Consider the following 27,335-nt stretch of genomic DNA (forward strand, 5'->3'; position numbering starts at 1 on the left):
ATTAATTTTGGGAATCCTATAGGAATTTTTCTCTTTTGAGTTTTTAAAAAAACTTTTTCTAGGTGTACTGATCTAAAGGGGTGTGGGTTAAGGATCCAGATGACATCATATACATTTTTATTTTATCCACTTATATGCTTTTGGCAGAGAAAATCCTGAAGTGTTATTGGTTAGGTGAAACCATGAAGTATAGGATTGGGGGCAACATTTTCTTCTCAGTGAATCCACTTGAAAACACTGGCTTTGTTGCAAATGTTTTTCAAAGTATTGATTGCAGTCAGTTTTGTAGCTTCAAGTTCTGTTTCTATGGACTGGGATCAACATGTATAGTTGAAGACGGGAAATAACCACCCAGGGTCAAGGGTAGATTTACCTGGCTGGGCTTTGAGGAAGCAGCCTGTGGGTTTCACAGGACCCCTTTCCCCAGCATTAAATTACTTTATTTTCCTGTGAAATATTTCACTCTCTAGAGTAAAATCAAGGCCTCCAATAGACCTGGACTGTTGCCAGGGGCCTCTTCCTTATCAAGTCCGTGCACATGCGTGTGCATCTTGTCTTGAACCTTTATAACTTCTAAGTGGCCAGAAAGAAAGTAAACTGAATTATGGGGATTTCTGATAGACTTTTCCAAGATGCAAACCTCATACTGTCCTCTCTGGATCTGAGTATTGAAATTGAAAGAAAAATACCTTCCAGAGGATTCAGATTATCACCAAGTATTATCCAAATCCCACCATTTGGATTTCAAAGCCTGTATACTATCTGTGTTCCTATGTCCCCCAAATGTGCCTTTAAATAAACCTTCCTACTCTAGCCAAACTGCTTTTCCTTTAGTCCCTAGGCTTAGTGACACCTCACTTCCTTGCCTTTGCTCCAGCTCACCTCCCCACCCAGCATGCCCTTCCCACCCCTGGTTTATTCAGCATCACAGCTTGAGTGCCCCTAGCGTGCCAGGCCCTGTGTTTGGTTCTGGGGATACGCAGGTGAATGAGACTGACATCTCTCTCCATCCAACTCTTGTTTCCAGCCTTGTTTTCCCTGACCTCCCAGACCTTTTCACCCTTTCTCTCTAGAGGGTATCATTTAGCCCTCACCTGATATTATCTTGCAACCTTGTTATTTCATACAACTTGTGAATTTTACCCAATTACAGATAACTTTAATGCAGTTGGCTTGTTACTCTAGCTAGACTTGGGGATCTATTTTATTGTACATCTTGAAAAAGATTTTGGAAAAAAAGAAAAAGAAATGCTTAACCTCTGATCCCTCAGGATTTGTGTTGAATTGCTTTGGTGTTCTGTAGAGTTCTCCAGTTTCTTCTACTGAAAGGAGGAGTTGAGAACCATTTCCCTTGGACCAGAAATCCTGCTTTTCCTAGTCTTTAGTGCTTTGGGTTGAGTCTTTGGGTAGGAAGTTGTGGATAATTATTTGTGGTTGTAGGGTTATCAGGCCTTCAGTCCATGGCTGGCTCCTGTGATATCTGGCAAGTAACAGAAGAGAAGGTTAAGCCCAGAACCATTACAAAGCAGAGCTGAAAAACTCCTATGCTTAATTAATGCCAGTCCTCCAGAAGGGGAAGGGTCTTGCCAAGGATACACAGTGGGTCTAAGCTTGGACCTAGACCTGGGCTCCTCACCACTTGGCTGTGCTTTTTCCCTATGCAATGACACCTCCTTGGTAACTAGGAGTTATTTCTTAGAAACTTTACTAGGGGCTTAGCACTATAAGAGATTCAGAGATTTGTAGATTGCATTAAGAAACTTACACGTCTTGTTGGGGAGAATGCATGGAAAAAGGGAAACAAATTATAATGCAAAAAAAAAAAAAAAGATATCAAAGGGGTGTGAGATGAGAAGTGCCAAAGGACTTTTAAAGAAATGAAGGATTCTGCCTTGTTATAGTCATCTGGGAAGGCTCCCTTGAAGAAGCAAGCTAACCTGTTTCTTGAAGGGTGGTTAGAGTAGGGAGGTGAAAGGAAGGAACAGATGAGGAGTCGCCACCCCTTTGCCTCATCATCCCCCTGCCCCTCCTATCATCTCCCAGGCACTTGCCCCAATCCCATGACCTCCCACGAGAAATCCAAGGAAAAGCCCCTCACAATCAGGCAACATGAATTTCCTGTAATTTAGAGGGAACGGTGGGGTTTCTCCATGTTTCCATCTGACTTTCATTTGTTGTTGCTCTGAATGGTTCCAGCCTTCTTCAATTGAGGCCCATTTAAACATTTTCTGGCTTTTCTTGTTTTTATGACACTTGGCATAGCCTAATTATTTTGACCTGAGCAGTTCATTGGGGCCATATGAAATATGGGCCAAAGGTGACTGTCAACAGGGCGCAGAGAATGGGGGTGGTGAATCTCACCCCATTTCAGTGGCTGGATACCAGCTCAGTTGCTTTGGGCAGAGGAGAGTCTGTGAACGCATTTGAGTAGAACAAAATCAGAAGAAAGCAGATTGGCCTTGTGATGGGAAAGAGCTCTACTTTGACTTCTCAAAGCCAAGATAATAATGATGGGTAACATTTATCAAGAGCCTACCAGGAACTCTTCTTAGCACTTTTCAAGCTATTCCCTTTTCTTCATTTTTTTCCAGTCTATCCTCACCACCACCCCGTGAGGAAAGATTATTCCCACCTTATAGGTGAGAAAAATGAATTTAGGTAATTTACCAGATACTCAAGTTCAGACCAAGCAGAGTGGTTTCAAGGCCTATGTGCTTAACCATTACCCTCATTGCAGCTCAGTAGTAGTTGATGTATGTAGAGGGATCTTCCATCCCAATGCTCCTTGTCTCAGGAATAGCACGCTTGAGTGTCACTGGAGTCAGAGCCCGAGATGCTGACATGGGGTACCTGCCATGTGACTGGGGGTCCAGGAGGCAGCCTGGGGGTATTTGAGGAGCTGGTGAGCTCATGTCCTGTGAGACAGTTACCTTCCTAGGATGGGAGTCCAGTCTTTTGCAAGGTTTTTAAACAGTTAAAAATCCACATTTTTACAGATAATCTTTAAAGATTGTCCTACATATAAAATCTGATGGAGCAGCCGGATGGTGCTATGCAGAGCACACCAAGACAGTATTTGTCCTCAGCATATGGTCACTGGTTATCTCACTTAAGCCCACAACATCTCCAGATCTTGGTGCTCTCATCTGTCCAGCGTGGATCTTGTGACATTGAAGGTGTTGAGGAACTTGTGTAAGATGAGACCTCTAATGAAGATCAGAATTAGGACTTGAACAGGTCACCTTACTCCACAAACCCATGTCTTCATGCTTTTCTCACTAACAGACTTCTGGCAGTAATGATCTGGAGGAGAAGTCCACAGACCTGGGTGCTCCTGGGTTGGTATTATTAGTATAGCCTTGAGCCCAGGGAGGGTCAGGCCTGCTCATGCCTAAACCCAGTCTAGCCCTGTGCCTGCATCCCACTTGCTCTGTGTTGACCAGCAATGTCCTACCGTGCACTACCAATTTCAAATGTTGCAGGGGCTATGTCTGAAGATAAATTATAGTAGAATACGGATGATGATTTTATAGTTTGAGAACATCTTTAGAAGGTGACTATGCCCTTAGGAAATATACTAAATGCTATGTTTAGTGTAAAGTCACAATCCAGACTGGTCCTTACCTCCCAAGGTTAAAAGCATACAGTATTTCTAAAGTGTTCTGGCAGGGCATTCTTCATCAGGCCACGCAGTGTGCCTGGGTTGCACTAAAAACCCATGCATTTTACCTTTATCTGAGTTTCAGAGAGCAGTCATGTGGAATACATGTTAGAATGCTAGGGGGCTCTTGACAAAACTGGCTCAGTGGCAGATATGGTGTTTATGGATGAACCAATAATAATAATGATATTAATAATAATAATGGTCCTTATCTGTACAGCGTCTTATGGTTTAGAAAATAATTTAACATACACACAATTAGATCCTAGGCTGATCTTCAAATAGAATCACTGGAGCAAGCATTAATTCTGAAGACATAAATACCAAAGTGAAAATGAAAATGAAAATCTGATTGACATCTTCTGCCAGTCTTGTTTACTGGAAGCTGTTTAGGGGGAGGAAAAACAAAAAGAGAAAGAAGGTAACAACTGAGTCAACACATGTAAGCAAATAGAAACTTCTGCCTCAAAGTGGAAATGTAAATACACATTGTGTTCAGCAGGAGAATTTGATGTGAGGTGTGAAATTAAGTCCGGGAGAGGCCTGACCCTTTGCTTCTCACCCTGGGCTGGTGGCATATCTCAGATTCCGGAGGCAGCATGATCTTTCCTCCACTCCTTTGGGTGTCTGACAATCTGTAAATCCACAAGGAAGCCTTTCTTGCAAGGATTTTCCTGAACAGTCTTATACAGACAGCATGAAGTGATCAAAAGAATGAGTCATATTTTACATTTGCCTTGGCCAGTTCCGAACAAGGGAGCATGTATACACACAGGCAGGGCAAATTAAGATAACTTCTCTATAACCACAGGCAGAGTCCAGTACCTAGAACACTCTTGAGAAATGGTCAGGCAGGGCTGTGGCCAGAGTGGGAAGAATGAGACACTTGCTTGAGCCACCAAATTTAAGGAGTCACCAAAAACCTTAGTCATCAAGATAAATAATGCAAGCTCAGTCACTTCAGTCGTGTCTGACTCTTTGTGACCCTGTGGACTTGTAGCCTGCCAAGTTCCTCAGTCCATGGGATTCTCCAGGCAAGAATACTGGCATGGGTCGCCATGCCCTTCTCCAGGGGATCTTCCTGACCCAGGGGTTGAACCCACATCTTCTTCATTGCAGGTGATTCTTTACTGATTGAGCCACCAGGGAAGCCCCAAGATAAATAATAGGTGCATGCAGTATTCTAAAGCATCAAAATGCAAAAAAGTGCATGATGAATAAAATGTTAGAATTTCAAATAAAGGCAGGACAAATAGTGATTTTAGTGTTGGCATGTAAGTACTGAATTTCAGAAGTCAGTAGGGGTTAGAATAAGAAACACAACACAACTGGCAGCTCTGCCGTCTGTGAGCACTTGAATTGTTCCAGGAACAGTGTTCAGCACCTTCCAGGCATTTTCTCTTGATACGTTTCAGAAAGACCAGTTTGTCCTACAGTAAATCCAAATCTATTCGATAATAAACCATATTAGAGAGTTCCTTCACAGACTCCATAAATTCCATTACGGTTCATTTTGTCTTTGTTAAACATTTGAGTTGAAAATTACAATCCCTTTATTCACAATGATCATTTCAGACACACAGCTCAAAAAGAACAGCACTAACTTTAAAAAATATACTAGCATGCTTGAACCTATTAAGCACCATAGCTTCGTAGACTCCAGCTGATGATTTTTATTAAGTATACTGCAGGAGGGGAAAAAATCAAGAATAATTATAAATTCATATATACATCTCTTATGGGCATAAGGTGACTTGAATGGGATGAATGCAGAAGTTATCTGTTTCCCCAAGAAAATCACAGAGATGTTCTGATTAAGCCCATAATCTAGTTGATGTGAAATTCTAGCCAAACGTATGGGGCACATTTTCTCTTCTGAAAGTACGTTTGATAAGAAATGCATTACAAACTCATCAGTTTGGCTTCCTGTTAACAAAAAGACAGCAGCCGTCTGGATCATTCTGGGTTCACAGTGAAACTGCCACACCACGTATCCTCCAAGTAAAGCTGTGCAAGTTTGACAAGGGGCAGATGAATCCGGGAGTTATTGTGCAGGGGTTTAAATCTATGCGGCAGCTGACGGTTGAAATAATCATCTATATATCGCTCTGAGCTAGCTGGGGAAAGGTTGACGCTATATATTTTCAACATATCTAGTCTAATGGTTAATCTGTTGTCTTGGATGGGCTCTTGCCGGGTGGACTTGGAGCACACACTGACAGCTCTGAGGAATTGCTCATGGTGGATGTGGTTGGCCTTGATTCTCAAAGTGCACGGTGGAGGGCTCTAACTTAGCTTGCATGGGAAAATGAGAAACTCACCTGGCTGGTCTCCCCCAAGGCAAAGGAGCCTGCCAGACAAATAGCGCATTTGGTGGGAAGGACATTCGAGGCTCTAAACTATTTATACTTCCATCCCTCCCGACTTCCCTCCTGACTTTTCCACATCTGTGCACTGGAAGTGAGTTCCGTATGTGTTGCTTTCATTGTCTGGCTATCTTGGCAGACTGGAAAGAGCATTGTCCTTTGTGAAAACTGGAAAGCTAGGAAAATGTGAGAAGATAGGAGCAGGAATCAGCAAACCTTTGCTATCAAGGGTAAATACGCTATACTTTGCAGGCCACGCAGTCTCAATTGCAGTTATTTATCTCTGTGTTGTACGGTGCAAACAGCCAGAGATGCTAGGTAAACAAATAACTGTGGCCATGTAATGATAAAACTTTATTTAGAGCTACTGACATTTTCATATCATTTCAATGTGTTATAAAATATTATTCGCCTTAGATTTCTCCTCAACCACTTAAAAATGTAAAAATTATTTTTAGCTTATAAGCACTACATAAATATGTTCCACAGTATAGTTTGCTGATCCCAGAACTTGAGAAATATAAAAAGAAAGACGGCAGCTGTTGGTGCCAGGAACTTGGCAGATTTCATCCTTATTTTGAAGCCTGTCCCCACAAAACATGTACTACATGTGTCAGGGTTGCAGAAAGAAGTGAGACACACTTTTTGACCTCAAAGCTTTTACCATCATATTGGTGCTGGGAGTAGCAAGCAGAGAAGGAGAAGAAAGTTGAGAAGAGGCTGTTTTGGTTGAACTCCTATACATTTTCTTTCTGTTTGATTCAGAGTAAAAGTTTTCTTCTACTGTCTTCCCAACTCCCAACTCCATAGTGAAATTTCAAAGACGTTCTTGCAGTTCTCATTTCCATTGTGTATTTGCTTTTAAACTTTCCTTGTTTTCTCTGTCTTCATCTCTAAGAAGCTTATACATGGTAATCTTTTCTTGAGATCCTTCTTTGCCCTTGAGGTGATGGAGACAGTTATTCCAAAAAAAAACACAAAAGTACCAAAGGCAACTGGATTGCCAAGAGAAATTGTCTACTGAATACTGAGCAGGGCAAGAGCGCTGGGCAAGTTGTAATGACAGGTCAGGTTTTTAGTAAAGATATTTGAGCTGAGATTCTAGATAGAGGAGACTGGGGAATGTTGGACTCTAACCAGGATGCATATAGAACAGGAGGCTGTGGTTTGAGATGGGGTGTGTCGGTACAGAAGGTACATCTACTCCACCAAATTTGATTCTTGAGGATCTGTTAGGCCACAGTATTTCTGTAGAGAACGTTACAAACCAGGTCATGTGGATTCTGTTAATATATTTATATAGTATTTCTTCTCTCTCCCAGGCAGAGCTGAATTCTTTCATTACTCTGTGTTGATGGCCTCAAACTTACACAATTCAGGTTTCCTAGGCAGTGAATAGAGTCAGAAATATACCCTGTGATTAACTTCTACATAACCCATTGTTCCTTAAAGTCTCCCTCCCCATTCTCCTATTAGCTCCACAAAAGCCAGAAATGAAAAAGCTCCAACAAGCCTCCCCTTCCCTGCCCCTCATTCTCCCATGGGGTGCTGCTCCCCGTGCCTGGACTCAGGCAGCTTGGGGACTCTTCCCACCCTCATTTTACATGGTAACAGGTCATTGTTGTTTCCAGCCTCCATCCTCTAGGTTTTCCAAATAAATGTATTTACTGTTTCTCAGCTAGAAGTTGTAAAATGATCCTGCCTGATACTGTACATGGTAAAGTGATTATCCAGTTGTAGACAGTTATGTATATTGTGTTGGTGATATTATTAGTGTTCACATTGCTTTGGGTAGGGAGCAGCCTTCATCTTTTAATGATCTCTGTATTAATATTCACCATGATGTTTCAAAACAAATCAGCTTTGGGGGGATTGATTTTATCCATAATACTGCAAAATCTTCACCAAACTTCTTGGTAAAATATGGCGCAGTGGTAAAGAAGCACCCTGCCAAGCAAGAGATGTGGCTTTGATCCCTGGGTTGAAAAGATCCCCTGGAGAAGGAAATGGCAATCCACTCCAGTATTCTTGTCTGGGAAACCTCATGGACAGAGGAGCCTGGTGGGCTGCAGTCCATGGGGTCACAAAGAGTCAGATGCTACTGAGCACGCACACACGCACGCACGCACGCACGCACGCATGCACACACACACACTAGGTTGTCAGATCAGAAACTCTTACTTCCAGGATATCACCCACTTTAATTTCCCCGTGTTCTTGAGCTGCCTACTGACCTTGTAGGCATAGAACTTGGCTCTGATGCCTGTCTTACTTTATTGTAGCTGCGCAGCCTCATTGATGGCACATAACATTCCCACCACAAGATTTATCCCGAAACAATCGTTAAGTGCTCCTTTTTAGCAGTTATATGACCAGACCCACAGGATGGGTTATTTATCTGGCGTTTGTCGTTCTTGTTCTTACTTTGCCTTCATTGCTTATGGGAACATTCATACTCTCTCACCCGTCTGGTTTGAGTGACAGACAGCCAGGGTTCTGGTGGTCTATAATTGTAAGACAGGAAACATCTCTTTGTAAAACAGGTGCCATTATGTGCTGCAAACCAGGGATTTCTTTTTCTTGGCTACAGTATAAGACCTTGGAGTCTGCTAGCCCAGATTTCCCAGTGAAAGTCTGAGGCAGTCATCCTATAGAGAGGTTGAATCAGCCTGGGAGTTTTGTCTATCATGAATCAGTTTGTTGAAAAGTGACTGTATTACTACAACTTACTTGATTTTTCTTGGGAGGAAGGGAAGTTTGATAAACCCAGGAAACAGGAAGCACACTTGTTCAATCTCTAGTCCCACAATTTCATAAGTTGCCATTTTTAGTAAAACAACATTCACGTCCTGAAAGGCTGAAAACACACACCCGATTCTCACTGACATCACTCACCATACAAGGAGATGCGACCGACACATCACCCTTTCTTAGGAGTGGCAGACCCCTGGCGTTTAATGCAAGTTAAGCAGCGATCTCACAACCAAGGGAGCTAACCAAGCCAGTGGTTTGAGATGGAAACGATAGTTTCACACTGAGGGTTGATAACTTGGACTCTAATGATTATTCAGTAGGATGCATTTTAGCAGGTTTTGGAAGATAATGAGTTTGGTCTTTCTGCAAAACTGAATTGTCTGTGTCTGGGTATATATCGTGGGGGGAGAAAGGAACTCTGTATATTTGGGGAAATGATGACACAAGCAAGATTGTCTGCTGACACATTATCCCATCTGACATCAATGACAATAATGCAGTGAAAAGAATTTCGAGAAGTCATCAGGGGGAAAAGAGAAAAACCCTGCAATTTAGCTGTGAGGGAAGAAACTTCCATTTTAATTTAAAACTATAATTTTGTTCAATGTGAAAACTGGTTTGGAGCTTTTCCAATGAAAAATTTCACAAAGGATTAATTTCAGTTTTCTTTTCTTGTTATTGTTTGGCAGTCAAGGTTGGAGCTAGATCACGCTATTCCAAAGACCCATTTGAGTTCAAGAACACAGCTCACAATTCTCAGCTTGTGACCGAGCCAGGTGAAGGAGCTCTGGAATCTATCCCACTTTTTAATAACTGCACCCCTTAATGTTCTACCTTAACATGCTGAGCTCAGGGGGAGAAGGAAGATGTGCTACTGTGGATTTCAGCATGCATCTAGCTTGTTGGGCAGCAAAATGCCAAAGAGAAAATCCATACAAAATGATAAATAATCATTAAAACTACCCTCCCCCCAAACTAGCAGCTTGCACAGGACTCCAGTCGGAAGCCCTGTTAGTTCTATGCCTCTGCGTTCAAACCACTTTGCATGCCTCTTACTCTGAGTGATTCCAGTGTGAATATGACATTACTAATGATCTGCTAAGTGTGTGCAGATGTGGGTTTCGCCAGATGTGGTGATTAATAACGTAATGGAGATAGCCAGTTGACTCATGTTTATGGGTTGTTTGCCTTTTATTACATTTCCGAGTTTATTTGCTTTGAACTATTTTTTAACTGCAGCCAACAAACTCACCTTTAAGTCTCAGAGGGCATCATCCCCCTAAACCCTGTTGAGGAAACTGGGACAAAGGAATGTGCCCCAGGCTGGAGCTGAGAGTTGGGTCAGCTCTGGACTATGTAGGCAAGCTGAAGTTGTTGCCCCATTTTACTCAAAGTGCCCATGAAGAGGCATTGATGAACCTTGACACAGTGTTTGCAAGTTGGCTAGGCCAATAAAGCAAGGGATTTCTCTTTTTTAAAAAAATGCAGTAAAGTATATGATCATCTTGAAGGGAGCCCGGAGTTCTGGCCAGTGTTTCTGGAAGACGTTGCCTTGGTTTTGCTTAGAAAAGAGTGCCGATGAAAAGTTGAGTAAAATGTTGTTACAGATGTTCGGCTCTGCATTAAGGCTGTTGGAATTACCACCACATCTTAAATCAATTCCCAGAACATTGTCTGGAGGTTATGTCATTGAAATAATGAATCCTCTTTAGTCAAGTATAAGCAAACATGTTAAAACATCATTGTAACTTTAAATTAAACTCCAGCGCAAACCAAGGGATCTGAAGGCTCATTAGATTTGCCTGACATTTTTCTAGCACGGAGTCTTCCCAAACTGTAAAACTGTTAGATTCAGTGCCTATTAGACAAGCGAGCACTGGGAAGTTACAACAGCACATTAAGTGTTATACTTAGGGATGTGCAAAAACAAGCCCTTGAATTTTATGAGTACTCAGAGACTGGATGGAGTTCAGCTCCTATAAAAATTCCACATTGGATTCCTGAACTTGTTTGTGTTTTAAAGAAGCTGGTAAGTCAGGTTCCTTTAAAAGATGTTATCTTCCTACTGCTTCCGCAGCAGGAGGACCTTGGTGGAAATGCCGGAGACAGAGGTGTATTATAATTAGCCAGAAACCAGACTAACTGGGAACCTGGACATGTGTGTTGGCATGAGGTAGTAGCCCATTCCTTTGATACTTGTCTTTCACCAAAGTAAGTCTCCCTTTTTAATTCAATTTTTATTCCTCTCATGTAGTCACAGAAGCCACGAAATGAAAATTATATTTTATAGCTTAACTAAAAGTTTTCCACAATCTGCTTTCCTTATATATGCAGAAATTGATGGAATCCATATAAAAGGATAATAATTAAATATGGTTTATATTCTACTTAGGAGGCAGAAGTGATCGCGGCTCCTCTAGTGGGATCCAAGCCACGTGTAATGGCCTCCATTACACAGCGTTCGTATATTTAAGCTGGAGACACTTCCCTGCCCCCCACCCCCACCTACCCTGCCCCATCTCTTCAGGGAACAGATCTGCATTTCCAGTACACGAGGAAACCTTTGAACATGCATTTCATTTAAGAGAACAAATCCCAGTTTAAATGCAGTATGATTATGATGGATGAGCTCTCTGAGTTGCGATGAAAATAAATCATTTCCTTGCATAGTAGGAGGCCTGACTTTAGCACCAGAACTGGGTGTTTCCCTGGAGCTGGCGAACAGGTATTAACTTGCAAGTCTTCCATCTGAAGATCACTGCAGGTACACAGATAGACCAGGCGCCAGGTTAATGGGCACTTAACAAGAGAGGGTTATGTATCATTAGCCAGTGTAAATGGGGAAAGTAAAGTTAAGCAAAAGAATCCAGCAGAAATGCCGGAGACTGTGACTTCCTACAAACACACGTGTATTGTGTAATTGGACAAAACCGTGGCAACATCTGGTGGGCTTGAATAAAGCTAGCCTAGGGTAGGTAAAAAACGTGTTTGGACATTTCATCCTAACCATAAGAAGGCTTGTGTGATAAGAAGAAAAGAATTTCCATCTCCTACTAGATCAACTCACATGCACATGTGTTATTTAGTGCATCATGCTACTCAACTAATCCAGGTCATCTTGAACAAAATACAACCCTTGCAAGTGGCCCATATTAAAAGATGACTTTGTATTACATGGGTAGTCAGCGCAAGACTTTCTACCCCATCCCAAGGTGGGGAAAGTGCAAAAGTACACTTAGACCCATACACATTCTCTCTGTCTCTTAATCTTACTCCCTTTCTACTCCATCATTGCCTGGGATGCCTGGCCCCTCTCCTATGAAAGGAAGATAAATGCAGGTCTAGAACAGAGTGCCTGCTTGCTTACTGAGAGATGCATATCACCTCTAAGTGATTTTTTTCAATACCATTTATGTGGCTTGTATTTATTTCCTTTAATCTTCTAAGTGCTGTTTAGTCTCTGTGATTTGCTTGTGGATCTTCATTTCTGACAAGATGCGATATCCTTCCAGCCACATAGTCCTTCCTGGAGACCTAAGTGACTGATAACAGTCACAACCTGAGCCTGGGCCTCTGGTGGGTGGGCGGGGTGGGTGGGGGAGGGGAGCCTGTGCAGGGGGAGCAGCAGGTGATAGAGTGTAAGGGCTAAGGGCATTTGCAGGTGATTGATCTGCCTTTGTTTCTTCCAGTCACACTCTCACTTCCAACTACATTCTTGTTCCATTTCCTTGTGTCAGCCAAAAGTTAGACAGCCTCAGACTAACCGTAGAATAAAGGAGTGCACCAAGGGTGATACTTGGAAGCAGATTTAGAGGGGAGTTGTATTATCATGGTCTTCCCTGGTTGACTCAGACTGTAAAGAATCTGCCTGCAGTGCTGGAAACCTGGGTTCAATCCCTGGATTGGGAAGATCCTCCTGGAGAAGGGAATGGCTACCCACTCCAGTATTCTTGCTTGGGAAATCCCATGGACAGAGAAGCCCGGCGGGCAATAGTCCATGGGCTTGCAAAGAGTCAGACACGACTGAGTGACTAACACTAGCACTGGATTATTATAAACTCTTTGAGGCCATATATCATAAAATTAAATGTGTCTAGTGTTTTCAGAGAAGTACCATATCATGCACGTTCTGATATGGGTCTTCCTGGATAATATCAAGCAGCTGAGATGGCATCTCCTCCCCCACTGAAGCCTTGTGCACCTTTAACACCTATCAAGCTTCTTTTGATGTTGTCGCTGCTAATATTTCTCCTCTTAGCTTTAAGGTAACTGCATGTCATTTTGAGTTTCAGGGATGCTTCCTCCCAGTCTGTGTTGCAGTCAACAATAAGAATCCAAGGATCCTGTTTTTCCCTCTTGACATTACAGCTTTAGCCTGAATCATGGGGGTGGGGAGAGGAAGACTAGGATTTTGCTGCTGGTGCCCTTGGGTGACAGACTGGGTATGCATCTGCTAATTATCAAGCAGCTCTCTTAAAAAAGAGGCACGATGCAGGCTACTATATCTCCAGAGCTTATTAGTGGGTGTCTTTGGGCGAAAGCAATAGCGTATGCTGTGTTGTTTGTGAGCAGAGCTTCACATTGCTTAGCGATCTGTGTGGTTTAAACATTTGGAAAACAACCTGTGGTTTCCAATAGTCTCTGCTGCCCTGCTCTCCTGCCCACCACTCCTCTCCCTGCAACCCCCCGCATCATCAGAGATATCATTCAATGGCAACCTGCTCCTTCGTTTGGGTGCTTGCCTCCCCTTTCTCGCGTCTTAATGCATTGAGAAAGGACCCCACATGCACAGCTCCACAGGCCCTCTCTCCTGGGAGGTGGAGGGACAAGAGCTGCACTGGGCTGGGATTCTTGAGCCAGAACCCACCAATGTTCCCAGTCCTGATGGATTGAAACATTGGCTGTTAAGGCCTCCAATCCTTGCCTCTCCAAGGCTCTTTTCCTCTGGCGTGCAGGAATTAGGAACCGATTTTGTTGGTTCATTTGCAGAAGCAGCCAGCTGGCAGCTCTCATGCTGCTGCGATTTTTGGTCATCCAGCAAGGCAAAGGAACCAAAATGAATTCTAAGCAGAATGATGGCGTGTTCCCATATATATATATACATCCATATTTTTGCAATTTCTGTTCTTTCTATTGGCAGGGTGTTTATAAACTGTCTTAGTCTTTGAAAGTGCATGTTCAAATGCTGGAGTGTTGAGAGGTGATGCTCTCACCTCCTCTAAGCTGGGCTCTTTGACTAACGCCTTGGTTTTTGTCATTGGGTCCTAAGACACGGCCACGAATTCCTAGTGAGTGACTGAGCCGTAAGTGTGTGTCCTTTGATATCTTGCCTGTATTTCACAGTCTGCCCTCAAACTGTTCATAATCTCATGAGCTGCCTGTATTTCCAGTTGAAGATGAGCAGCCGTCGACACTGTCACCCAAAAAAAAGCAGCGCAACGGAGGCATGCGGAACTCACCCAGCACCTCGCCCAAGCTGATGAGGTAAGGATGGATGGGGGCCCGGGCTGTGCAGCGGGTCCCCTGGTGGCGGGTCCCTCTCTTGCTCCATCTCCTCTCGTCGCCCCCCCCACCGCCCCACCAACCCTCAGGGGCCCAGCAGCTCCCCTCCCTAGCAAGCTCGCAGGGGAGGAGGGGACGAGATCGTTAGATGGCTTCTTAAAGGCTGGAGTATTTATTCTGTCAGCTTGTCAGCAGTTAATGATAGAGCTGAAAAAATTCTGTCATGAAAAACAGTTTGAAAAGCTGTTTGAAAAATACATAGGCTTTAAAGTCTGAGCTGTCACCATGCTCTGTCTATGTGTAGTTCCTAAACAACAGTGGCACTAATGACGGCAGCAGCCAATCAGAGGGGCGCGTGTGGTTAGTTTGCCTCCGGCAAGTCTCTTCCCGCTGGAGTCCCTCCGAGGACTGTTTTCTGTACTTAAGGCCATATGTGAGATGTATCATCACAATCAAAAATGAACCTGAAGATTACCTTCTCTTTATCCTGTCGATTGAAATCAAATTTCTGTTAATTGATTTTGACTGATAAAAAAGTCTAATAATCTGTGGACTTGCCAAAGCAAAGTTCAAAAGTAATCCACTTCTGCTCAGGCTAAAAGCAATATTAATTATGAGATAGAGCTTGTGTGCACTCTTTTGCTCTCTTTCTCTCCTTCCCTCCCTCCTTCTGTCCCTCTCTCTGCCCCCTCCCTTGCTCCCTTCCTTCTTTCCTTTCTTCCCCTCTCTTTATCTTGACTGCAGCTTCCTCTAGGAAAAGGCAGGTGAAGCCAGTTTTCGATAGACTTCTGTTGGTTCCTCTTCTTGGCCTCTTCATCTTTCTTCTCCCTTTTTTTTTTTTTGTCTCTGATTCGTCTGCCAATACTAGTGCTTATTTCCCCCATCAGCCTCACTCTCCAGCATCTCAGTGAAACAGGAATGATTTCAGGTTTGCACTGCTTTGCCTAAATGTTCCCTGCCATGGAAACACCTGCCATCTTGATGGTGCTTTCTTCTTCTCATTGCCATTCGCCATTCTCCTCCCTTTGATGATTGATACAAAAATCAGGATGAATTCCTCCCCCTCCCCACCTTTTCCTAGCATTCGCCTCTTCCTGCCTCTCCACAGCGACCTTTCTAGGTTGGAGACAGGGCAGTTCTTCATGTGGTCGAGAACGCAAGTCCCAGAAGACTCACCCAGCCCCATGTCCTTTTCCATCACAATCCCCTCTTCCTGTTCAGTGCTTCCTGTTTCCCATTTGCTCAGTCTTGCTTGGGTGCTGCTGATTTACCTGCTTGTTTACAGTTTATGAGGAGAAATAAAACGTGCCCACTGCCAAGCCCTTGTTTTTCCAATGCCACTTGTCATGCTCCCATCCATTCTCTATTGACTCACCATTAGGTGATCGCCTTATCTCATGCTAATAGTTTTATCCACTGAAAATAGACAGAAGCCCAGGCGCTTTCTTTTGCCTAAATTTAGAGAAGCAAATAAATAAATAAAGAGAAGTCTGAAACCTTTGGAGCCAAATTCCCTGTCCCTGTTTGCTATGTAAAGTATGGCTCATTTCTTTGATCTTGAGTAATAATAATTCTGAGGAGTTATACTGTTTTCATATGCTTCAAAGCTGTGTCAAAGTTTTGCTGCTTAAGGGTACTTCTTTATTCTGTTGGCTCTTGGGTACCAAGATGACAGGTCTTCTGTATGAGGTGGAAGCTTTTTTAAGTCGTAGCCTTCAGCAAAACATCAAATTACCAAATCCGGGGTAACATACTTCTACACAAATGCCTTTCCTGTAGATATATTATACCCTATATATTAAATACTTTAGTGTTACACGCTACATTTTATGTGCAATAGAAAGTGATGGTTTGAGGTAGCCTTGGGGGGACTTTTTTTCCACAAGCAGAAAAAGCTAGTATATACCGTATCAAGTATGGTTTTTACAGGACTTTCTGCCCGAAGGCCTTTGTAAATAAGTAATGATCAACAGATTGGCTGTGGGTTTTTGAAAAGCATGCCTGTGTCAGTTTGCATGATGGGGGAGAATTTTCAAAGTGGGTCTTGCTTTCATTGCCTGTCGGAGAGGGGCTGAGGGAGGCAGTCATCCCGGGCTGGGGCTGTCTACTCTGCGGTACATCAGAATTGCTAAACGTGGGTCAGGCGGTGAGCTGAAACTTGCCGAGCTACAGAACTCAGGTTTCTGGTGTTGCTGCCTTTGGGCTGCTGCTATTGCTGGGGCTGCTGTTACTGGAGCTCTTTACCCCGCCAGCCCATGACGACCTCAATCGGTGCTCAGTTGGAACGGGCTGTCCCATGACACGTCAGAAAGTCTTCGACATTCCTCTCCTTGACTGCAACTTTCTGTGTTCCGGGTTCTTTACGGAGTCAAGATGGGAGTCTGTCTGTGGAGACTCCACAGACTCTGTGGAGCCCTGTTGCCCTTCATTTCCAGGGTAGGAATGTAGAGCCCGTGGGTGGTTGGGTTTGAATCACCGACTCTGGCCATGAGGTTGCCAGGGCTGATTTTTTTCTAGCTTCATCTTGCTGATTGACAGGAAACGGAGTACCCCCCCACCCACCCCAAACCACATCTGCAAACACTCCCTATCTACTCTACAGGAGATGGGACTCGCAGGTCCTATTCCTTATGACCTGAAACATCCATAAAGGAGGCTAATGACTCATTTGAAGTGGGTGTTTCGACATGAGTTTGTGGCTTGCTGCTTGAGCAGAATCAATCATTCTGAATGCGGGCAGGTTTTAGTGGCCTATGGGCAGTGATAGGAAACTTTCCGAGAGAAACTGGAGAGCCCAGAATCGGCCAGGCTGGGCTCTAATTTACCACTGTGGCCTCTGCAAGTAAAACATGCTCCTGCGTGAGGGGTCCTTGCAAGCCATCTGCCAGCAGGAACTGCAGCAGGGACTCCGTACTAATGGTCTTTGTCTCCCCTTTGTTCTGGTAGCAGGCCTACCCTGGCTTCCGAGCATCACTTCACTCTGCACCATCATTAGATGAGCTGCCTTGCTCGGTGTGTCTGGATCCTGAGGCAGTATGTTTTTTCAGAAAACAGCCCTCACAACCAGACCGAGCCAATGGCAAGCATCTGTGCTCCAAGTCAGGGGTCTGTGCGTCCTGATAGAGACCTTTGGCTTCAGATCCCGCAAGGGAGTGGACTGAGGAGGTGACCGGGGCCCTGTTATTCTTCTCAATGTTGGCCTCTTAACATGGAATGGTTTAAGGAGCCTCTCCTAGCTTCCCTCTAAAATCACCAAGCACCTGTTGCCCACTTCTCCCTACTCAGTGTATGTGTGCCCTGTAAGGAAAGCTGTGTCTTCCTTCCATTTAAGGCTCTAGAGCAAAGCACTTTGTCTCTGAATAACCAAGTCAAGGGTTCTTAATTAGTAAGGAATCTAGTAAGGAATCTTACTCTAGTAAGTCCTACCTAATTGGGAAGATATGAACCGACATGGTTTAGTTTCCAAACCCATTTTATTCACTGCCTCACTCCGGCACCTGCTGGAGGGAATAGGGTAGTGCTCAGGCCATTGCAAGTGGCTTGATGTGGCTGGAGAAAGAGGTTCTTAGAGTTGACAATATGGGAGTGTTCTGGCTTCATTAGGGTGCTGCCAGATCCCATTAGGGCTTCCCAGGTAATGCTGGTGGTAAAGAACCTCCCTTCCAATGTAAGAGATATGAGACACAGGTTCAATCCCTGGGTCAGGAAGATCTCCTGGAAGAGGGCAAGGCAACCCACTCCAGTATTCTTGCCTGAAGAATCCCCAGGGATAGAGGATGATGGGCTATAGCCCATGAGGTAGCAAAGAGTCGGACACAACTGAAGTGACTTAGCATGTACAAAGACCCATTGACTGTTCAATGAAATCTATCTAGAAAGACTTTCTAGGGAAAAAAAGGCTCATTGGACACCATTTTGACTACAGTTGAAGGAGATTCTTGGATTCTCTGAATTCCAGCCCCATGTACTATCACATTCAGTTTATTTCATGACCACCTTCAAGTGGTTGCCTTCACGGATGCTTTTTGGCTGTTGAGAAGATATCTTCAGTGGATAGACTGGTATGGGGAAAATGCCCTGGCTCCTCTGCTCTGTCCTCAAATGCACCCCCGAAGGTTATGCCTTTCAGCTGCCCACTTCTGTTTCCTTTCTCAGATTAATTTTTATCTGGGAAAGGTTTAGAGAGAATCCGCTGTACTCACGATGTTGTAGGTCTTTGAGGGTATGAAAATAAAGTGGGTTATAGTCTTCAGATTATATGGATTTAGTGAAATGAGTGAAAGTCACTCAGTCGTGTCTGACTCTTTGTGACCCCATGGACTATATAGTCCATGGAATTCTCCAGGCCAGAATACTGGAGTGGGTAGCCTTTCCCTTCTCTAGGGGAATCTTCCCAACTCAGGGATCGAACTCAGGCCTGTGTCTTCAAAAGGCTGATGGTTTAATGTCGGAGATAGACAAGAATATACAGCAAAATAGAATAAGGGCAGGGTGGTGACCTACCAACATAGGCTGTGAGAACAGAGAGAGCCCTCATTGCCTCTAGTTTGGGAGGCTGAGCCTGGGCTGTGAAGGATGAGGAGAACTCTTGACTAATAGCACTGCCCACCCTTGTCCACTGTTTACCAGGTGCCAGGCATCATTTCTAGAGCATTATGCTTGTTATTTCATGGAATTGTAACTACATGAGGAGGGGCCACTGTTTCATTTTATGGATAAGGAAATTGAATCACAGAGATATAAAGAGTAGTAAATCTAGTAAGTCTTACCTAATTGGGACGACATGAACCTAAATGGTTTAGTTTCCACATCCATTTTATTTACTGCTTCACTCCTGCACCTGCTAGAGGCAAAAGGATAGTGCTTAGGCCATTGCAAGTGGCTGGAGAAAGAGGTTCTTAGAGTTGACAATATGAGAGCGTTCTGGCACTTAGTCATGAAGGCCTTTCCTGTCGTAGGCTAGAACCTTGCAGGTTTTTGAGGAAGTGGTACCCTAACTTGTGTTTTGAGAGGATCACTGATGATGGCATAAGGAAGGGTTTAGAAGCCTGCATCTGGGCCTTCTGGAGACACATGATACATAAATTCAGAGGTGTGACGGGAAGGCTTATCCCCGCCTTGGCCTCTGCCAAAGTCCTTTGGGTACCAAATCATTCAGGGTCTGCTGTCGAACCGTGGGCCAGATGTGGGCTAAACAATCTTCCCAAGAAGGACATATAGCATTCCCTACATCAGTTACACCGCTTCCCTCAGGTGCTGGGGGACTTGGGATGAGAAGCCATGGGCCCTGAGGATCTACCCAGGGTGTGTTGAGTAGACACTTTCCACAAAGAGATAGCCCCCAGCCAGGCTAGTGAGGATAAATGACAGTGCCCCAGAGATAAATTGAACCCTGTGAAAGGAGCTTCATATCCTAAGACCCAGGAAACATGAGCGGCTTGTTTTCTGAATGAAAGTGGAAATATGATTGGAGAAAAACAGATTATCCTCCTTGTGGGCACTAACAGATTGTTAAGTGAAATAAACTCATCTGCTTGTTAAGTTCCATCCCTTCCCTTTTGATTCATACCTCTCACCGGGTCTTTTCTGTTAGGACTGCCAGCTTGAAAGGTTTTAGTAATAGAAAATGGCAAAGTGGCCTGAGTCCACTCAGAGTTGGAGACAGAATGCCATTCTTACAATTCCGTCCACTGGGCAGAATGAAGAAGGAAAGCCAGGACAGCTTAGCTGAGTAAATTCACCTCTTAATGCACAAACAAATCACAAGTGACAGGCCCCCACAGGACTGGAGAGGAAAGAAATGGTGAGTCTCATCATCCCAGGGCTGGGGTGAGTTGGACACAGCTCCCTGGACACAGAGCATCCACAGCAGAGGGTCATTATCCCATCCCCTGGTTTCAAGAGCATCTTGTCCACTCTCCTCCAGGACTGAAGAACATGTCAGATCTCCTTGCTTGTCTCCCAAACATAAAGGCACTAATTTCCTTCTTCCTCTGAGAACAGTGGCTGCCTAGCAAGAGATGACATACTCAGGAGCAACAGTTCTTGATTGCTTATTTGTTGGGTAGAGGAAAAAAAAGTGCAAGTAGAGATACAGAAAGTGTGGCCAGAGTGGCCTGAAGGTTTTCTCAAGGTGGCTCCCAGGATGCCTGTCTGGTGGGATTTGGGGGTGGGGGCAGCGGCAGCCGTGTCTCAAGAGAAATGAGTATTATCCAGGATGGTGGAGGCAGTGGTGAAGGATGAATTAAGGTTGGAGCCAGAATCTCAAAGTCAGGATCCTTGCAACATAGCAGGAAATAGAACCCACCCAGAAATAAGATGTACCCAAGAAAGAGGCAGATCCATTGAGTTAGAACCATTTATGGTACTGAAAACCCAAGTATGGCCCCTTTAGAGGAGACCACCTGAGACCCCCTCCAGTCTTCTCTGACTTGTGCAGCCAGAGAGGCATGTGTGTGACCTGCTGCTCCTGAATGTGGCTCTGAAGGACTTAGTTAATACCTGCCAGGTTGCCTTCTGTAGCGTGAAAGTGATGGAAACCAAGGAGGGTAAAAAACTGAACTGTATGTTGTACTTAATAAGAATGAATATTTCATTTACTTTTTTATGCTTATTTGCTGATTAGCTCTTGGAGATAGAGTTCAGCAAGAGAGTCACTTGCATCTGGGTTAGAAATTTCCATCAAATGTTGACACAATCCCTAAAGTTCCAGAGAGTCACAGAAAGAGAGTCAGAGCTGGTGACCTGGATTTGCTTTTGTCCCCAAATCTGCATTCTCCATTTGAAAAGCAGGGACTAGAGTGAGGCACGTGAGGTGTCTCCTTCAACTCTGCACTGACGCCCCTCCACGGTCCCGCTCTGGTCCTGTCCCTGTTGAACAGGACTATAACCTTCCAGTCTGTATGTTCCAAATAGATGTTAACTATGATAGGATTGAACGAACCACAAAGCCTATCCATCTGGGTGAAACTTGACAACGATCCTTAAACTTAAGCATGCGTCAGAGGGATATACAGCACCTTGTTAAGACAGAGCAAGTCTGGGCTTCACTGGAGAATTGCATTTCTTCAAAGCTCCCAGGTGATGCTGAGGCAGCTGGTATGGGGCCACACTTTGAGAACTGCTCCTTACATGAATCAGAGCAGTGGGAGAAACTTCATGTGATGGGGTCCCTTCTCACAGAAATATTCAGACCTGGCACTGGAGCACTAAATAGTTGCTTAGTTAAGAACATCTGTATTGACCACCACTGGACATCAAACATGAGTACTTTGTGCTGATCAGTTACAGCAGCTGGCTCTGGGCAACTTCCAGGTAGCTTGAATGGTTACAGATATATTTATAGGGTCTTCCTCCCAGTCACCATGCCCTATTACAGATGCTGTTCCTGTAAAGTGGGAAACAGCCCAAGAGCCTTGACTGTTCCCCAAACAAACTGGTATAGGAAATCGAAGTTGAATGGGCTTTCTCTGGGGACTTTTTCTGGTCTGCTAGGAAGGTCTGGAGTACTCTGTTGAAGAGATAGTCAGAGACTAGAGATCATTCATCATCAGCTTCTCTTGGTACTTGATTGTTTATTGAGCATCTACTAAGTCCTCTGCTGGGTTCCAGAAACGTGTGGGAGAGTAAAATATGAGTTCCCTGCCCTGAAGAACATCACCAACTAATGGATAAGACAGTCGTGCAAATTATTATCTCTGAAAGATCATCTCACTTCTGTAAGAGTTCCTAGCCATGTCTGTCTGAGGTTATGGAGGAGGACAGCTCAGGAGGAGCATTTGATGCAAATTATGAGGCTTCAGAAATGTCCTGATACCCTTACTATGGGACATAATAGATACTCAATAAAATCACTCTTACCACTGGGATGAAAGGCCTACAAAGGCAGGAGAAATCACCCAGTGTTATCAAGACTCCCATTTCCCAGGAGGACCACCGCAGGATTGGCCTCAATCTAGATGGGATGCCTGTAATGATAGGAAAGGCTGCATCATGTAAGTAGAAATGAGGTCTTGAAAATCAAGCAAGGAAAGGAGACAATTTAAAAGCCATGTGGTAACTTTCTCTTTCATACCTTTTGTTTGTTTGGTTGGTTTTGGCTCCTTGTACTTTAGTATAAATTTCTGAAGTTTATACTAGCACAGAACCCACTGCCACAGGAAAAAACTCAGATTCTCTTCTTAGGGGAACTGTGCTCTTTAAAATATAATGCCAGCTTCCTCACAGCAGGTTTGCTAGAGAAGGGATTTGTGGTTTTGCTTTAGGCTGTTGTCTTCAAGGCAAGCTTTTTGTGTGTCTGCTGTAGCTGGGCATTTATTTCGCTTCCTGAGATTAATTGATGGCAAGTGGCATTCCTTGCTCTGTAAATCCTCAAAACAATGATCTTTTATTCTTTTTTTGAAGTCAGGCATGCTTAATTTCTAGCTGTGGTCTATGGAAGTGTGAGCTGAGATTCAAGAAGCATAGCTATGAAAAATTTAACTCACTGGGGCTTCTCACTGGGGCAACTCAGTTGTTATAAAAATGTGGGTATTCCTAAATGCAGTCTTCAGATATCAGGACAAGACAAAAGCATGTCTAGCCTTAATTGATTATTGAGGCTCTCCTTAGCACATTGTCCTGACAGGGGCTCATGGGGAAATTTTCTACTGATTATTCATGCCAGCTGTGCATTTCATAACTGCCCGACATGCTGCTTTTCCTCTCTTTGCAGCATAGGGCACTGCGGCTTGGGGTACTGCCGTGGGGAATGAACATGACCCAGCTGCTTCCTGCAAGTGGGAAGGCGTGAGATAGGGACCAAGCACCGCTGACTTCCAGTTAAGAAGACTTCTCTCGGCAAAGCCTTGTTCTCTTCCCTCTAGCTGTGTTATCTTAGCCACATACTTACCCACATTCTGTTTCCCATCCATGCCAATGGATCGTAATGACAGAAACTGCCGGTGTCGTTGTGATGAGTACATCACAAAATGTAGGTAAAAGTCTTACCACAGCAACATTTGTAAGAGCTCAACCCAGGAGGGCTGTTCATCTTAGTAGCAATAGTAGTAATATAGTAGTCAGTGGAATAGTAGGAGAACCCGTCTTTATTATTGAACCACTCTCTCCTTCCTGTCTCCTTTCCACCATTATAAGAGCTACAGACACATGACTGGATTCTTTGTTGTTGTTGTCCAGTCGTGTCTGACTCTTTGTGACCCCTTGGACTGCAGCACGCCAGGCTTCCCTGTCCTTCACCATCTCCCAGAGCTTGCTCAAACTCATGTCCGTTGAGTTGGTGATGTCATCCAACCATCTCGTCCTCTGTCGTCCCTTCTCCTTCTGCCTTCAATCTTTCCCGGCATCAGGGTCTTTTCTAATGAGTCGGCTCTTCACATCAGGTGGCCAAAGTATTAGAGCTTCAGCTTCAGTATTAGGCCTTCCAATGAATATTCAGGATTGATTTCCTTTAGGACTGACAAGTTTGATCTCCTTGCAGTCCAAGGGACTCTCAAGAGTCTTCTCCAACACCACAGTTCAAAAGCATCAGTTCTTCAGCACTCAGCCTTCTTTATAGTCCAACTCTCACGTCCATACATGACTACTGGAAAAACCAGTTTCGACTATACAGACCTCTGTTGGCAAAATTATGTCTCTGCTTTTTAATACACTGTCTAGGTTTGTCATAGCTTTTCTTCCAAGGAGCAAGCATGTTTTAATTTCATGGCTGCAGTCACCATTTGCAGTGATTTGGGGGCCCCCTAAAATAAAGTCTGTCACTATTTCCATTGTTTCCCCATCTATTTGCTGTGAAGTGATGGGACTGGATGCCATGATCTTCGTTTTTTTGAATGCTGAGTTTTAAGCCAATTTTTTCACTCTCTTTCACTTTCAAGAGGCTCTTTAGCTCTTCTTTGCTTTCTGCCATAAGGGTGGTGTCATCTGCATATCTCAGGTTATTGATATTTCTCCCACCAACTTTGATTCTAGCTTGTGCTTCTAGCCTGGCATTTTGCATGATGTACTCTGCATATAAGTTAAATAAGCAGGGTGACAATATACAGCCTTGACATACTCCTTGCCGAATTTGGAACCAGTCTTTTATTCCATATCCGATTTTAACTGTTGCTTCTTGACTTGCATGCAGATTTCTCAAGAGGTAAGTAAGGTGGTCTGGTATTCCCATTTCTTTAAGAATTTTCCACAGTTGTGATCCACACAATCAAAGGCTGTGGCATAGTTGATGAAGCAGAAGTATATGTTTTTCTAGAATTCTCTTGATTTTTCTGTGAGCCAACAAATATTGGCAATTTGATCTCTGGTTCCTCCGCCTTTTCTAAACACAGCTTGAACATCTGGTAGTTCTTGGTTCACAGACTGTTGCGGTCTAGCTTGGAGAATTTTGGGCATTACTTTGCTAGCATGTGAAATGAGTACAATTGTGTGGTAGTTTGAACATTCTTTGGCATTGCCTTTCTTTGGGATTAGAATGAAAACTGACCTTTTCCAGTCCTGTGGCCACTGCTGAGTTTTTTTAAATTTGCTGGCATATTGAGTACAGTACTTTAACAGCATCATTTTTCAGGATTTGAAATAGCTCAGTTGGAATTCCATCACCTCCACTAGCTTTGCTGTAGTGATGCTTACAAAGGCCCACTTGACTTCACATTCCAGGATGTCTGGCTCTAGGTCACAACATCGTGGTTATCTGGGTCATTAAGATCTTTTTTGTACAGTTCTTTCATGTATTCTTGCCATCTTGTCTTAGCATCTTCTGCTTCTATTAGGTCCATACTGCTTCTGTCCTTTATTATGCCCATGTTTGCATGAAATATTCCCTTGGTATCTCTAATGAAGAGATCTCTAGTCTTTCCCATTCTATTGTTTTCCTCTATTTCTTTGCACTGATCACTGAGGAAGGCTTTCTTATCTCTCCTTGCTATTCTTTGGAACTCTGCAATCAGATGGGTATATCTTTCCTTTTCTCCTTTGACTTTCACCTCTTTTCTTAGCTATTTGGAAGGCCTCCTCAGACAACCATTTTGCCTTTTTGTATTTCTTTTTCTTGGGGATGGTTTTTGATCACCACTTCTTGTACAATGTTATGAACGTCTATCCATAGGTCTTCAGACACTCTGTCTATCAGATCTAATCCCTTGAGTCTATTTGTAATATTACAAATAGATTATACAGTATTCCACTGTATAATCATAAGAGACTTGCTTTAGGTCATACCTGAATGGCCTAGTAGTTTTCCCTACTTCCTTCCATTTAAGTCTGAATTTTGCAATAAGAAGCTCATGAGCTGAGCCACAGTCAGCTCTCGGTCTTGTTTTGCTGACTGTATAGAGCTTCTCCATCTTCGGCTGCAAAGAATACAATCAATCTGATTTCGGTATTGACTGTCTGGTGATGTGTAAGCAAAGCATAAAGAATGATAATAATAATAGTAGTTAACATTTAGTGAGGGCATGCTCTGTGCCAGGTGCACACCATGTCTTTACTCAGACTGTCCTTAAATTGAAACCATTAGTTAATGATGACATTTAACACTCCCATTTTACAAATGAAGAAACTTGCACAATGTAGTAAGTAGTAGATGAGCCAAAATTTGAAGACAAACATTTTGGCTCTGAAGCCAGTATACACAAGCACTATGCTAAAGAAATAGTTGGTTTTCTTCTATCGGTGGTATCCACTTCCAAAAACTCCCTTGGAGGATCAGCTCTCTTTGTTCCACTGAACAAATTAACGGATTGGTGTCCTGGCTTCTTCTTTTTCTTTGGATGGGGTTGTCAGAGGTATTGATCTTCAAATGCATAAGTTAAACACCAGGAAGCCTCCCAGGCAGAGCAGATCTAATTGGGTATGTATGTGGCCCAACTCTCTCCTGAAGATATTGTATATTTCTGGTATGTTTCCATGTATTCCTAAACTGATGGCAGGATACTTCTTTCCTTTAAATGAACAGCTGAGCCCTAATGTGCAAGAGGACAGCCGGGGTGATCAATGGAGTGACATCTGGTCAATTGTGCCCATTTTTATTCAAGGTACACAACTGTATTAATTAGCTCAGGCTGCCATAACAAAGTTCACAGACTGAGTGTCTTAAACAACAGAAATTAATTTTCTTATAGCTCTAGAGGTTGGAAGTTCAAGATGAAGCTGTTGGCGGGGTTGGTTCCTTCTGAAGCCATAAAGGAAGGATCTGTTTCAGGCCTCTCTTCTTGCTGGTAGATGGCCGTCTTCTCCTTGTGACTTCACATATTCTTCCCTCTGAATGTGCTTGCCTGAAGTTCCTCCCTTTGTAAGGACAACAATCATACCGAATTAGGGCCTGCCCTAGTGACTCCAGTTTAACTGTGTTACCTCTTTAATTTTGAGCATATCTCAAAATACAGTTACAGTCTGAGATGCTAGGAGTTAGGGCTACAACATACAGATTTTGTGGGGTGGAGGGGGATGCAATTCAGTCCGTAACAACTACACAGCAGATATCCTTCCCTCATAGTTTCTCCCTAAAACAAGGCATGTAGGTGGTAAGTAACAAATGAGCCTTGAATCAATTATGGTCCATTTGGTGGGAGTTGGGATTACTTTGTGAGTTGAGGAAGCATATAAAATAGTTCAGATGCAAAGGGAAGTATCTAGGATTGGTCCTTGGGTCCAACTAAGTCTTTAAAGGAGTTTTCTGGGAACTTGTAAAAGTGACTCTCTTCCTCATTTTGTAAACTAATGAAGACGAGATTCTCTGTTCGGGGAGGTTTCTGATGGTCCTCCTTTCCACATGTAACAAACTGCCTTATTCTTCTCCTGGGCCTCCCCTAACCAAAGCACTGTTGATTGACATGCTCAAGGAGCAGAAGTTCCTGTGGAATGACTGACTCTTTACTCTTCACCTATGTCAGAGATCTCTCAGTAGCCTAAGCCACCCTATGTCACTTGCACCGATGCAGGAACAGACGTGGCGAAGAAACATATCCTGTCTGGCCCAGAGTAGTGACAGACTCTCATGCTACTGGAATGATTCACATTCTGAGAGTCCTCCTGGACATCTGGTGAATCTAGTTAAT

At 43.7% G+C, this 27,335-nt stretch overlaps 1 protein-coding gene across 3 annotated transcripts in view; it reads left to right on the forward strand.

The window, feature by feature from the left end:
- The window catches only part of KCNMA1 (potassium calcium-activated channel subfamily M alpha 1), a 763,502-nt gene that overhangs the window by 649,194 nt on the left and 86,973 nt on the right, over positions 1-27,335 (forward strand). For all 3 annotated transcript variants that reach the window (XM_052640358.1, XM_052640359.1, XM_052640360.1), the window contains exons 19-20: positions 9,471-9,557; positions 14,172-14,265. In XM_052640358.1, coding sequence (XP_052496318.1) covers positions 9,471-9,557; positions 14,172-14,265 — 181 coding nt within the window. The remainder of the gene's footprint in view (positions 1-9,470; positions 9,558-14,171; positions 14,266-27,335) is intronic.

The sequence above is a fragment of the Budorcas taxicolor genome, chromosome 5, assembly GCF_023091745.1.
Source record: "Budorcas taxicolor isolate Tak-1 chromosome 5, Takin1.1, whole genome shotgun sequence".
NCBI classification, from domain to species: Eukaryota; Metazoa; Chordata; class Mammalia; order Artiodactyla; family Bovidae; genus Budorcas; species Budorcas taxicolor.